The sequence below is a fragment of the Aedes albopictus genome, chromosome 3 (genome assembly GCF_035046485.1).
Source record: "Aedes albopictus strain Foshan chromosome 3, AalbF5, whole genome shotgun sequence".
Lineage (NCBI taxonomy): Eukaryota > Metazoa > Arthropoda > Insecta > Diptera > Culicidae > Aedes > Aedes albopictus.
This window is the reverse complement of record NC_085138.1, coordinates 408614544-408627578: the sequence shown is the minus strand read 5'-3', so window position 1 is coordinate 408627578 and position 13035 is coordinate 408614544. Positions and strand designations below refer to the sequence as shown.

Below are 13035 nucleotides of genomic sequence, written 5' to 3'. Positions count from 1 at the left end.
TTCCGGGAACAAATCTGGAGACCTGGTGCCCCAGGGAAGTGGTCAATATATGATTGATTTTCAAACTTGAATAGCGGCACTCCAAATTTCATGATTTTCCAAAAGCATAATTCACATTTTTTACCACACCGCTGTTAAGAAAATGAAAGCAACTGCGTGCAGAGTATTTGTAGCATGAAATCTGCATGATTCAACAAAACATTTCAATAACATTGGCCAGTTTATGTCATGTTCAAAGAAACTTCAGCAGCCTGAGTTTCTAGTTGTGTAAAATAATTCCATTCAATTTTTCCATAGTTTTGTTTTTACATGATCCGATGAGAAATTATTCACCTTTTTTCGAATTTTGAACGCGAGCTGTTAGAGTTGACTGTTATCGGAACCAACATCACAGTCTTATCTCTAAATATTATCTCTATCATCATTATTTTATACATTGTTCAAGGAATCAACATAAAAATCTGATGTAATTTGGCATACATCACATGGATATACATGGGATTCACCGTTGTATAAGTAATGTCTCCCGTCCTACTGTCGATATTGCCAATGTATTAGTCAGAGTGCGTGCATTATTGTTTGTTGTTGTTGCGTCAGACAGCACACTAGCGTTTACAGTATATTCTTGTTCGCCATATTTATACTTTCAAATTCCAAAATCAAAGTGAAATGGCAGATATTTTTGATTACGATTTCAGTGATGAAGAGGAAGATTGCACATCGGACCATACAATTTCCGATATTGATGATTCAGACGAGAGCGATGACGAGTTGTCAAGGTACCTAAGTTCAAATCATTTGAGAGAAAAACTTGTAACATCCTTTTAGTTCTGGCAGCCACAAAACAGGTCGATCGTTTGTTGGAAAGAACGGAACGGTTTGGTCTTCCATCGTACCGCAAGATCGAGAATCGAGTGGAATGTTTGATGATTCCAAAACCGGACCTGCTGAACATATGCGAAATTTGAAAAGTGCTTCACAAGCGTTCAAGGCGTTCCTGTCGACGGCAATCATTGAAGAGGTAGTTCTCCGTACAAATCTATTTGGAGATCGTTATTTCACCGGAAAAAAGAAAGATTGGAAGCCTGTGACTACCAATGAAATCTGGGCGTTCATTGGTATCCTCATTGCTGCCGGTCGAAACCATCAAAACCACATGAGTGTTGCCACTATGTGGTCGTCGAACCGAGCATGGTCCATTGATTTTTATCGGTTCGGCATGTCCAAGAATCGATTCAAAGATATCTACGTCGTTCTGCGATTTGATGATGTCACGACACGTCCAGATCGATTCAAGCATTCGAACGATAGACTGGAACCGATCCGAAAAATTTTTGATATGCTCGTACAAAATTGCCTACACAACTATATTGCTCCCCGAAATCTCACCATTGATGAGCGTTTGTGCCTCTTCAGAGGTAAAACATTACTATACTTTCTATTCATACCATCATCTAAATCAAAGCCCACTTGTTATACAATTTGTTTTGTCAATCTAAAACACGTTACCTCAAACATTTTTTTTTTCTGAATAATCCTTCAAATGACAAAACAGAATAACAATTGCAAACATGTTTTCCTTTGAAAATGCAATATACTAAATATTTTAAAATCCTCAGAGGCGGTGGGACTAGAGTTCAAATTTGTCACACACTTACATATAAAAATAGAACTAAAATGGAAAAGAAATTCCTATTTGTAACTTTGTTCAGCTAAATGTACATGAACGGTAGATCCACTGAACAGAAATCATATGTTTTCATAAAAAACAGCGTTTTGGAGATATCAAAATATTCAACTAAGGTCGCGCCTTACTACCGTATCTTACTTTGTGCAAAAAACATGAATGAAATTATAAATGAATGAGAAAAAAAAACCTAGAATAACAGCATGCAAACATGCACTAATCATGGATGAAGATACAGCCATTGCAATTTTAGCTACTATCTATAATAACATAGGCCCACACATATCCACACACCTAGCCAAGACCTTGCAATCATTTTTGTTTCATGAATCCCACTATAAAGTGAGGAAGCATAAGTTGGAGGAATAATTGCAACACAAATTTTGAAACAGCTGAAATGAAGCTATAAAAAAACTATTAAATAAAATATGAACAAATAAAATAATTTACCAAAAAAATATATAAATAAATAAACAAAACATACGTTCAAATAATGAATCATTAGCTGAGAATGTTTGATTTTAGTAGAATTTACCAAGTAGTGTAGAAACATGTTTGGTTTTTATAGGGTATGTTTTAGATGATGGTTGATCTTTTTTGTGTAATATAATTTCAATTTATTATATGACCTAATTGGCTTATTTGAATCCAGGTCGTTGCCCTTTTAGGGTGTACATCAAAAGTAAGCCTGGACGATACGGCATCAAAATTTGGATCTGTTCCACCGTCGATGGGTACATCACAAATCTTCAAGTATACACCGGCAAGCTAGGAAATGTTCCTGAAAGAGGCCAGGGCATGAGGGTGGTTAAGAACCTGGTAGAACCCTTCCATGGTACGTGGCGAGAGGTGACGGCGGATAACTTGTTCACCACTACAGAGTTGGTCGATTTTTTGTGGGAGAATAAACTTATATACGTCGGCACCATGCGGGCAAACAAGCCAGTGATTCCTCCGGAATTCCTGGCAACCAAGGATCGAGAGCCCGGCAGTTCTTTGGTGGGATATAAAGAACAAAAATCGCTGTTGTCGTATTACCCGAAGAAGGGTAAAAAGCCGGTGATAATGCTCTCCACCAAAGTGCATGATGCGCAAGACAAGCGAGAAGACAAACCAGAGGTCATCAAATTTTATAACAAAACCAAGGGAGCAGTGGACGTTGGTGACCAGATGACCAGAAACACAACAGTTTCCAGAAGAAGCCGAGTCTGGAGCAAAAAACTTTTCATGGAACTGGTTGACATTGCTTGCCTGAATGCGTTTATAACGTTTACCACCGTGAATTCCGGCTGGAAAAGGCAGTCAAACGAGAGGCGGTCTCTATTTTTGCAGTGCTTAGCGGAGGAACTGACGGTTCCCAATATGAGAGATCGGTTGGAAACCGGACACCTCTCCACTGAGCTCACAGCAGAAATGACCAACTTTGTCGATGGCTGCCAAATGGGACAAATCTGTATCAACTGCAACGAAACCGCAGAAACTATTTGTAGGTTCTGCAAGTGTACACTGTGTGTAGAACACAGTTCAGCTGCAGATTTGGTAATCTGTTGTTCATGTGTGAAAACTGGAGAGAAAGACCTGAAGCTACAAAACAGTTTGAAAAAAAGTCGGCGGTGTGAAAAATGCTCCAAACGGCGGGTTTCATGGGGCAACAAATTGTGCTGTGGGTGTGGAAAAATCGTATGCCGCAATTGCAGTGTAGAGAAGAAATTCGATGTTTGTAACACGTGCAAAGAAAATTAAACCATTCTTAGATATATTGGCAAGTTTATTGGAATATAGAGAAAACATAACATTTCAAAATGAAAAACAACACAATTTGTTTCATTATTGGGTCTGGACTGGTTACTCACTTTGATTATTTGGTTATTTCAAAACATAAAATATATGCCTAACTTTATAATCTAGGAAGTTTACGAGCTCTTCCAATCTCACAAAACAACCATGTGGATTTATCAACCTGGGAATTTTGATACCTTTGGAATGTATTTCAATGAAATAGTTTTGGAAAATCAAGATATTCAGGAATCCTGGTTTTAAAATCAATCGTACATTGGCCACTTCTCTGGGGTACCACGTCCTCAAATCTGTTCTCGGAACAACCTGGGAAGCGATCAAAATCACCATACATTGTTGAAATGTGCTTCACTGAACTAGTTTCGAAAAACCATGAAGTTTGGTGTGTCGCAAGCCTACTTCCAGAATCAATCGCATATTGGCTACTTCCCTGGGGCTTCAGGTCCCCAGATTTGTTCCCGGAACAACCTGGGAAGCGATCAAAATCACCATACATTATTGATATTTGCTTCACTGAACTAGTTTCGAAAACCCATGAAGTTTGGTGTGTCGTAAGCCTACTTTTAGAATCCTTCGCATATTGACCACTTCCCCGAGGGCACCAGGTCCCCAGATTTGTTCCCGGAACAACTTAGGAAGCGATCAAAATCACCAAACATTATTGAAATTTGCTTCACTGAACTAGTTTTGATAAATCATGAAGTTTGGTGTGTCGCAAGCCTACTTTTAGAATCAATCACATATTGACCACTTCCCTGAGGGTACCAGGTCCCCAGATTTGTTTCCGAAACAACCTGGGAAGCGATCAAAATCACCATACATTATTGAAATGTGCTTCACTGAACTAGTTTTGAAAAACCATGAAGTTTGGTGTTTCGCAAGCCTACTTTTAGAATCAATCGCATATTGGCCACTTCCCTGGGGCACCAGGTCCCTAGATTTGTTCCCGGAACAACTTGGGAAGCGATCATAATCACCATACATCATTGAAATGGGCTTCACTGAACTAGTTTTGGTGTGTGGCAAGCCTGGCAAGTTTTGGTGTGTGGCAAGCCTACTTTTAGAATCAATCACATATTGACCACTTCTCTGAGGGCACCAGATCCCCAGATTTGTTCGCGGAACAACCTAGGAAGCAGCCAAAATCACCATACATTATTGAAATGTGCTTCACTGAACTAGTTTTGGAAAATCATGAAGTTTGGTGTGTCGCAAGCCTACTTTTAGAATCAATCGCGTATTGGCCACTTCCCTGGGGCTTCAGGTCCCCAGATTTGTTCCCGGAACAACCTGGGAAGCAACCAAAATCAGCATACATTATTGAAATGTGCTTCACTGAACTAGTTTTGGAAAATCATGAAGTTTGGTGTGTCGCAAGCCTACTTTCAGAATCAATCGCATATTGACCACTTCCCTGGGGCACCAGGTCCCCAGATTTGTTCCCGGAACAACTTGGGAAGCGATCTAAGCCACCATACATTGTTGAAATATGCTTCACTGTACTAGTTTTGGAAAATCGGCAAGTTTGGTGTGTCGCAAGCCTACTATTAGAATCATCGCATATTGGCCACTTCCCTGGGGCACCAGGTCCTCAGATTTGTCCCGGAACAACCTGGGAAGCGATCAAAATCACCATACATTATTGAAATTTGCTTCACTGAACTAGTTTTGGAAAATCATGAAGTTTGGTGTGTCGCAAGCCTACTTTCAGAATCGATCGCATATTGACCACTTCCCTGAGGGCACCAGGTCCCCAGATTTGTTCCCGGAACAACCTGGGAAGCAACTAAAATCAGCATACATTATTGAAATGTGCTTCACTGAACTAGTTTTGGAAAATCATGAAGTTTGGTGTGTCGCAAGCCTACTTTCAGAATCAATCCCATATTGACCACTTCCCTGGGGACCATCATAGGAGTGGGGGTTCCCGGGACATCCTAGGAACTGACCAACTACACCAGAAGACCTTCAGATGTGTTCCAATGAGCTTATTGTTCAATATATAAAAGAAACTTTGGTTTATATTCAGTCATGATGACAAAATAGTCAAGCTAAGCTAAAATGATGACTCATGCCACATCTTTGTCCGCCCCCCATAAAAGGGGGGAGGGTAAAGGGGGGATCTCCAATATAACAACTGTTAGTACAACTCTTCCCCTTGAAGATACTTCAAACCGTTTGTTATTTCATGCCCTAGTTTCTGAAAACGGTCCATTTGAAAATATCAAGACTCGTCCTGGGCTTTTAAGGGTTAAAACTAATAACGCCAACGAATCCTGGCAAAGGGTATGATCTAACGCCATTAACCAACGGCCAAAGAACTATCATCAAAAAAGCACTTAGCCTTTATCTATCTTTACTGTTGCGGACACTCATATCTGATCTGCTCTAAGTATAATAACAGTGGAACTGCAGATCTCTCAACTTCATCGGGAACACCCGCATACTCGCCGTTCTACTGAAGGACCGTGGTGGGTTCGGCATCGTAGCGCTGCAGGAGGTGTGTTGGACAGGATCTATGGCGCAAACGTTTAGAGGTAATCATACCATCTACCAGAGTGGCGGCAACACACGTAAGCTGGGAACAGCTTTCATCGTGATGGATGATATGCAGAGCCGCGTGATCGGTTCGTGGTCGATCGACGAAAGAATGTGCAGGTTGAGGATCAAGGGCCGATTCTTCAACATTAGCATAATAAACGTGCACAGCCCTCTCTCCGGAAGCACTGATGATGACAAAGACGCATTTTACGCGCAGCTCGAACGCGAGTACGACCGCTGCCCAAACCACGACGTCAAAATCATCATAGGGGATCTAAACGCTCAGGTAGGCCAGGAGGAGGAATTCAAACCGACGATTGGAAAGTTCAGCGCCCACCAGCTGACGAACGAAAATGGCCTACGCCTCATCGATTTCGCCGCCTCCAAGAACATGGCCATTCGTAGCACCTTCTTCCAGCACAGCCTCCCGTATCGTAACACCTGGAGATCACCACAACAAACGGAATCGCAAATCGACCACGTTCTGATTGATGGACGGCACTTCTCCGACATTATCGACGTCAGGACCTATCGTGGCGCTAATATCGACTCTGATCACTACCTGGTGATGGTAAAACTGCGCCCAAAACTCTCCGTTATTAACAACGTACATTACCGGCGGCCGCCCCGGTACGATCTAGAGCGACTGAAGCAACCGGATGTCGCCACCGCATACGCGCAGAATCTCGAGGCAGCGTTGCCGGACGAGGGTGTGCTCGATGTGGCCCCTCTAGAGGACTGCTGGAGTACAGTGAAAGCAGCCATCAACAACGCAGCCGAGAGCACTATCGGGTACGTAGAACGGAGTCGACGAAACGATTGGTTCGACGAGGAGTGCAGAGCGGTTCTGGAGGAGAAGAATGCAGCGCGGGCGGTAATGCTGCAGCATGGAACCCGACAGAATGTGGAGCGATACAGACAGAAGCGGAAGCAGCAGACCCGTCTCTTCCGGGAGAAAAAGCGCCGCCTGGAAGAAGCGGAGTGCGAGGAAATAGAACTGCTGTGCCGTTCACAGGAAACACGCACAGGCAACACTACCAGAAGCTCAACGCATCCCGCAAAGGCTACGTGCCGCAAGCCGAAATCTGCAGGGATAAGGACGGGAGCCTCCTGACGGACAAACGTGAAGTGATCGAAAGGTGGAAGCAGCACTTCGACGAGCACCTGAATGGCGAAGAGAATGTAGGCACGGAGGACCAAGGCAGCGGAGGAAATGACTATGTTGGTGCAGCAGAGGACGGGAATGAACCAACTCCCACGCTGAGGGAAGTTAAGGATGCCATCCACCAGCTCAAAAACAACAAAGCGGCTGGTAAGGACGGTATCGCAGCGGAACTCATCAAGATGGGCCCGGAAAAGTTGGCCACCTGTCTGCACCAGTTAATAGTCAAGATCTGGGAAACCGAACAGCTACCGGAGGAGTGGAAGGAAGGGATAATCTGTCCCATCCACAAGAAAGGCGACAAGTTAATGTGTGAGAACTTTCGAGCGATCACCATTTTGAATGCCGCCTACAAAGTGCTATCCCAGATCATCTTCCGTCGTCTTTCACCTAAAGTAAATGAGTTCGTGGGAAGTTACCAAGCCGGTTTCATCGACGGCCGGTCGACAACGGACCAGATCTTCACCGTACGGCAAATCCTCCAGAAATGCCGTGAATACCAGGTCCCAACGCATCACCTGTTCATCGACTTCAAAGCGGCATACGACAGTATCGACCGCACAGAGCTATGGAAAATTATGGACGAGAACAGCTTTCCCGGGAAGCTGACTAGACTGCTAAGAGCAACGATGGACGGTGTGCAGTACAGTGTTAAGATTTCGGGTGAACTATCCAGTTCATTTGAATCTCGACGGGGACTACGACAAGGTGATGGACTTTCCTGCCTACTCTTTAACATCGCTCTGGAAGCAGGGATGGGAACACTCACTTGCAAAGAGTTACACTCACTTGCAGTTTTCTCAGCTCAGAAGCGAGCAATTAAGAAACGATGTATGGACGACTTTTGCCTTGTGGTTTTCCTAAAACTTTGTCGAATGAAGTAGGGGCCGCACACGAACCCCAAAGTCATGACGGAGCTGTGAAAGCGACTCTCCACGAGGTGAGTGTAATTTACATTCACCTCGTGGACAGTTGCATTTGCAATTCCCTCACGACTTCGGTGTGCATGTGCGACCCCTACTCTATTCGGCAAACTTTTAGACAAAGCCACAAGTTAAAAGTCGTCCATACATCGTTTCTTGATTGCTCGCTTCTGAGCTGAGAAAACTGCAAGTGAGTGTAACTCTTTGTAAGTGAGTGTACCCATCCTTGCCTGGAAGGTATTATGCGACGAGCCGGGCTCAACAGCCGGGGTACGATCTTCACGAAATCCGGCCAATTTGTCTGTTTTGCCGATGATATTGCTAGAACATTTGGAACGGTGGCAGAATTGTATGTACACCCGCCTGAAACGTGAAGCAGCAAAGGTCGGACTAGTGGTGAATGCGGCTAAGACAAAGTACATGCTGGTAGGTGGGACTGAGAGAGACAGGACAAGCCTTGGCAGTAATGTTACGATAGACGGGGATACTATTGAGGTGGTAAAAGAATTCGTCTACCTCGGTTCCTTGCTGACGGCTGACAACAACGTAAGCCGTGAAATACGAAGGCTCATCATCAGTGGAAGTCGTGCCTACTTACGGGCTCCAAAAGAAACTGCGGTCAAAAAAGATTCACCCCGCACCAAATGTACCATGTACAAGACGCTAATACGGCCGATGGTTCTCTACGGACACGAGACATGGACGATGCTTGAGGAGGACCTACACGTGCTAAAGAAGATCTTCAGTGGCGTGCAGGAGAACGGTATGTTGCGGCAAAGGATGAATCACGAGCTCGCTGCACTTTACGATGAATCCAACATCCTGAAAGTGGCTAAAGCTGGACAGATACGGTAGGTAGGGCATGTTGGTAGAATGACGGACAACAACCCTGCAAAGTTGGTGTTTGCTATCCATCCAGTTGGTACAAGAAGGCGTATAGCGCAGAGAGCACGATGGGCGGACCAGATGGAGCGTGATCTGGCGAGCGTTGGGCGTGACCGACGTTGGAGAGCTGCAGCTGCAAATCGAGTATTATGGCTGCAAATAGTTAATTCAGTGTTATCATGAATTTGCTGTTGAACTAAATAAATGAAATGAATGAATTTTTGATCGCAAATTTTTAAATAGTATATGACAGTTCTTGAAGAGTCTTGCATTTTCAATGGACCAATTTACAAATAACGTAATATTTGTGTAATTTTCTAATTACTCCACTACTATGTACACTTTTTAAGGCCTAAGACAAAAAAAATGTAATGAGTTTGAGTATCATAAAAACCCTTACATGTCCGTGCGCTACCAAGTATGATGGTTACATTTCCTACCCCCCCCCCCCCCCCCTTCCAAGGCCATCAAATCACACTCCAGAAACCTATACACACTCAATTCAATCCCCTCGCATAGCACCTTACCCGTCTGGATGGTGTGTGATATCTGGCATTTCCATCGCATCAGCCGAAAACTTCTTGGAAAAGGGGTGAAACCCCGGGCAACCAGTCAGTACAACTCCCTAGGGGAAAGCAAGAAACCGATCAAGGAAAAAGGAAACAAAATTTAATGGCTGCTAGTAAAAAAAAGTTGTTACTCGCACCACCACACCACTCACCACAGAAAGAAAAAGGGTTCCATAAAGGGGTAAACCAACGCGCAGGCGCTAATTTGTGATTGCGTGATGGCCTCACAGGAAGAGAACACGAGGAAAAAAAACCGAACCCTTGAAAAGGGGTTAATAATAGGGCTATCAAAAAGGGTTGGAAAATTTAATTATGAGGGACAGGGCGCCGACCGCAGCAGCAGCAAGGGTTAGAAGGTTGTTAGGAAATTGGACTACGGAAGAGGAAGTGGTTTTAATGTTGGTTCTTTTTTATGGCGGCGCCCTGCTAATGGGACCAGGAAATTCGTGTAACTGACTGTGGTAAATGGTATAAATGGTTTATTTTATTTGCTTCTTTTACTCCGGTAATTGAGCCATGAAACAGAAGTCACTGGATATTGGGGTCGTTTGAATAAACCAGCACAAAGAGTGGAAATTGGCTTGTCACTATGTGCAGCGTACATTGCTGGTCGTTAGATGAAAACCATTCTCGGAACCAGTCAATTTGCTTTCCATTTTTTTTCGTTTCTTAGTTGACGAAAACCCTGCGGAAAAAGTGACCTGGACCGTCTACTCCAACTCCTAAAACAATCGTTCCGGGCGGCTTTTGCTTTTGACGTAATGAGGACTTAATTTTTAATTTCCATTCTCGAGCGAGCGTTCATCATCGCTGGTCTGGGCGAGTGTTTCCCCCCACCCACAACCCCGTGAGCGATTTGAATCCCTTTTTTGTGCGAAGTCGAACCGAATCCGGAGAACGATCCTAGCAACAACCCGCGGGAATACGGCAAATAGTCATGGGGCGTAGCAAGGGCTATATTCTAGCGGGTTTTGGAACATGGGCTAAAAGTACTTCCACTTTTTTTCTTTTATGGTTCTACGCCCTCACTGGAACTTGGCATGCCTTTCTCCAAATTAGTGTTCTTTGAACACTCCCTCAGAAATTAATTGAAGAGCTTTTCTTGCCTGCCATTGAATGAATTTGTATATTGTGTATTGTATATTTGTCGTCTCCTCTCACGTCGCCTATATAACACCGCAGCTCCACCATTGCAGAAGATATAAAGAGGCACCCGTAACGCATCACAGCAAGTTCGATTATCTTGCTGAACACTCTTCGGCGACACATTGATACACTGGAACCTCTTTTTATGCCATTGGCAGGGGTGCATAAATGAAAAGGGGGTTCCAAGGGGCTTCATGGGGCATCTCAGGTGGTTGTTTCAGGGTACTTCAGGATTCTTTTAAGAGTGTTTCGACCTATTTCGTTGTCGTTTTAACTTGTATAACCCCAGCCAACACGAAGCCGGATATGATGTAGAATAGGATGCTAAAGTGAAGGCCATATGCGTACATGCTACCATTTGAACGCGTGTAAAGTGTACGTAAATCGCCTCCACTTTAGCATCCTATTGACTGGGGAATTACTCACTCACTCATGTATCCTAAGCGCCTCTGCTCTGGGGATGCATAGGGGCAATGTGAAATATCAGGTGGAAATTTTGAACTGCAAATTCGCATAGCCCCCTAGTTTTGAAAATATATGGAATGTAAATTTTCTTGAACTTCTGGACGGAGTCAGGCCGGTGGGTCACTGGGCCAGTTCGGGTACGACAATGACCAAGTACGATTTGTACTCTCAAGTATTGCTCATAAACTAGATATTTCAATGGGAGTTTGCATATTTAGTTGCTAAATGATTGTTGGAGTTACTATAAAGTTTTGCATTCCCAAGATGCTATTTATCGTGTGCTGTTTCCCAATGATTTAAAAAACGAAAAATAGTTCGCTTACTTACCTCAGACGTCATTACAGCAATCCCCAAATCGCCTGGATATCTCGATTGATTGTCTGAATCCAGCATTACAGAACATGGGTGACCGAAATAATCATCATAGACATTTTTCTATTGTATTCATCGATGTTTTCTGGCACAAGTTCTTGGAAATGTGGAAATGCGGGCAATGATATCAAATCTTGACGACCGGACTAAAGTCGGACCTTGACTTCAGAGAACCATAGGTGGACAACAATTGGAGTTATTTGTACATTTGTATTTTAGTCACAGAAATCAGCAATACATCGAAAGGAGATGAACCAGCCATAGGTAGAAAATCTCGATAATAAAGGTAAATAATAGTAATACATCGAAAAGGATGAAATGAATTCCCCGATAAAATTCTTCAGTACCTAGTTGTTAAGAGCGCCAAGATAAAGACACGTGCAGTGATACCCTTAGCTGACTCTGTGCCTGTGTGCGTCGTATCCACATCTATTAACAGTACCTTCATGAAAGATAACAATATTCCGTTGACATGTATAGCGAAAGGTAAACAGATTTGCCACAGTAATAGCAGCACAAAGTGCTCTGAAATTCTTGCTTTCGAATAGCCAACATATCTAAATTAATGTTAAACATTGTAATTTGTGTGGTGCCAGGTAATATTATATTATTAGATCTCTGATCTTATAACTAATCAAGACATTCATCCATCATATTACTAGCTTACGTGCGAATGTTAAACTAGGAGTAAACAAAAGCTCAAGTTGCGAGAAAAGTTGAAGCAAGATCAGTAAAGGTATTCTATAACGTATATATATTGAATTTTCGATGGATTTATTAAGTGAACTGTTTATTTTTAGGAATTTTATAATTGTATTTACTCCGAAATAAATTATTGAATTTGGATCTTGTCTACTCCGCTTCGTTTCCGCAACATAGTTGAAGACAGTCCTAGAGTTCAACAAAATGAAGACGAACTGTAAATGTATGTGTTTGCTTACGTGGAACTCATATGAGCCACATAAACTCACACTGAATCATGTATCAATGAGAAATATCTCGTTGATATTCCCGAAAATATTTGATGACCTTACTGAAGTTATGTCTTGACTTCAGTGAAATATAGTTAGACAAAAACTAGAGAAATTTGCTCATGATAAATTTCTGTTACCCACCGAAAGTATATTACAAATACCAGTATGGAGCAAATTTCTCGACAATGTTCCTGAGGATCTGAGATGGCCTGGTTGAAGTCAGTCCTTCAAGCCAACGAGCAGTAGATGAACTGTTATTATAGATATTTGCAAGCTGGGAACAACGGTGGGTTACATAAGTTTATATTGTATGATTTATTAATTAGGAGGTCGCTCACAACTATTCCTAAGAATATTTGATAACATATCTGAAGTCTTGCATTGATTTCAGTGAACTGTAGATAAAGCCTGGACTGCAGAGAACTGTAGATAGACTATCACAGTTGTTAGCATGCGAACATCTTCTGGTTTCTACAGAAACCAATATAAAATCTAACGGGATGAAGAAATTTTC

At 42.8% G+C, this 13035-nt stretch overlaps 1 protein-coding gene and 1 long non-coding RNA gene across 2 annotated transcripts; both read left to right on the top strand.

Annotated features, from left to right (window-relative positions):
- Positions 1–669: 669 nt before the first annotated feature.
- Positions 670–10499, top strand: LOC134291024 (piggyBac transposable element-derived protein 4-like). The gene is made up of 4 exons (XM_062858275.1): positions 670–779; positions 829–1418; positions 2340–3173; positions 10444–10499. Exons 1-4 carry the CDS (start codon positions 670–672, stop codon positions 10497–10499), a joined length of 1590 nt encoding a protein of 529 aa, XP_062714259.1.
- A 1405-nt stretch (positions 10500–11904) lies between these two features.
- On the top strand, positions 11905–12391 carry LOC134291991 (uncharacterized). Its single transcript, XR_009999400.1, has 2 exons — positions 11905–12143; positions 12210–12391. It is a non-coding gene; the product is annotated as an uncharacterized LOC134291991 (long non-coding RNA).
- Positions 12392–13035: the final 644 nt, after the last annotated feature.

What these genes read in the sequence shown, in the direction of transcription:
- LOC134291024 (XM_062858275.1), top strand. Translation starts at nt 670, where the DNA reads ATGGCAGATATTTTTGATTACGATTTCAGTGATGAAGAGGAAGATTGC. An exon ending in GCGTTTGTGCCTCTTCAGAG is followed by an intron (nt 1,419 to 2,339) that starts GTAAAACATTAC and finishes ATTTGAATCCAG; the next exon opens with GTCGTTGCCCTTTTAGGGTG. An exon ending in CGAAACCGCAGAAACTATTT is followed by an intron (nt 3,174 to 10,443) that starts GTAGGTTCTGCA and finishes TTTTGTGCGAAG; the next exon opens with TCGAACCGAATCCGGAGAAC.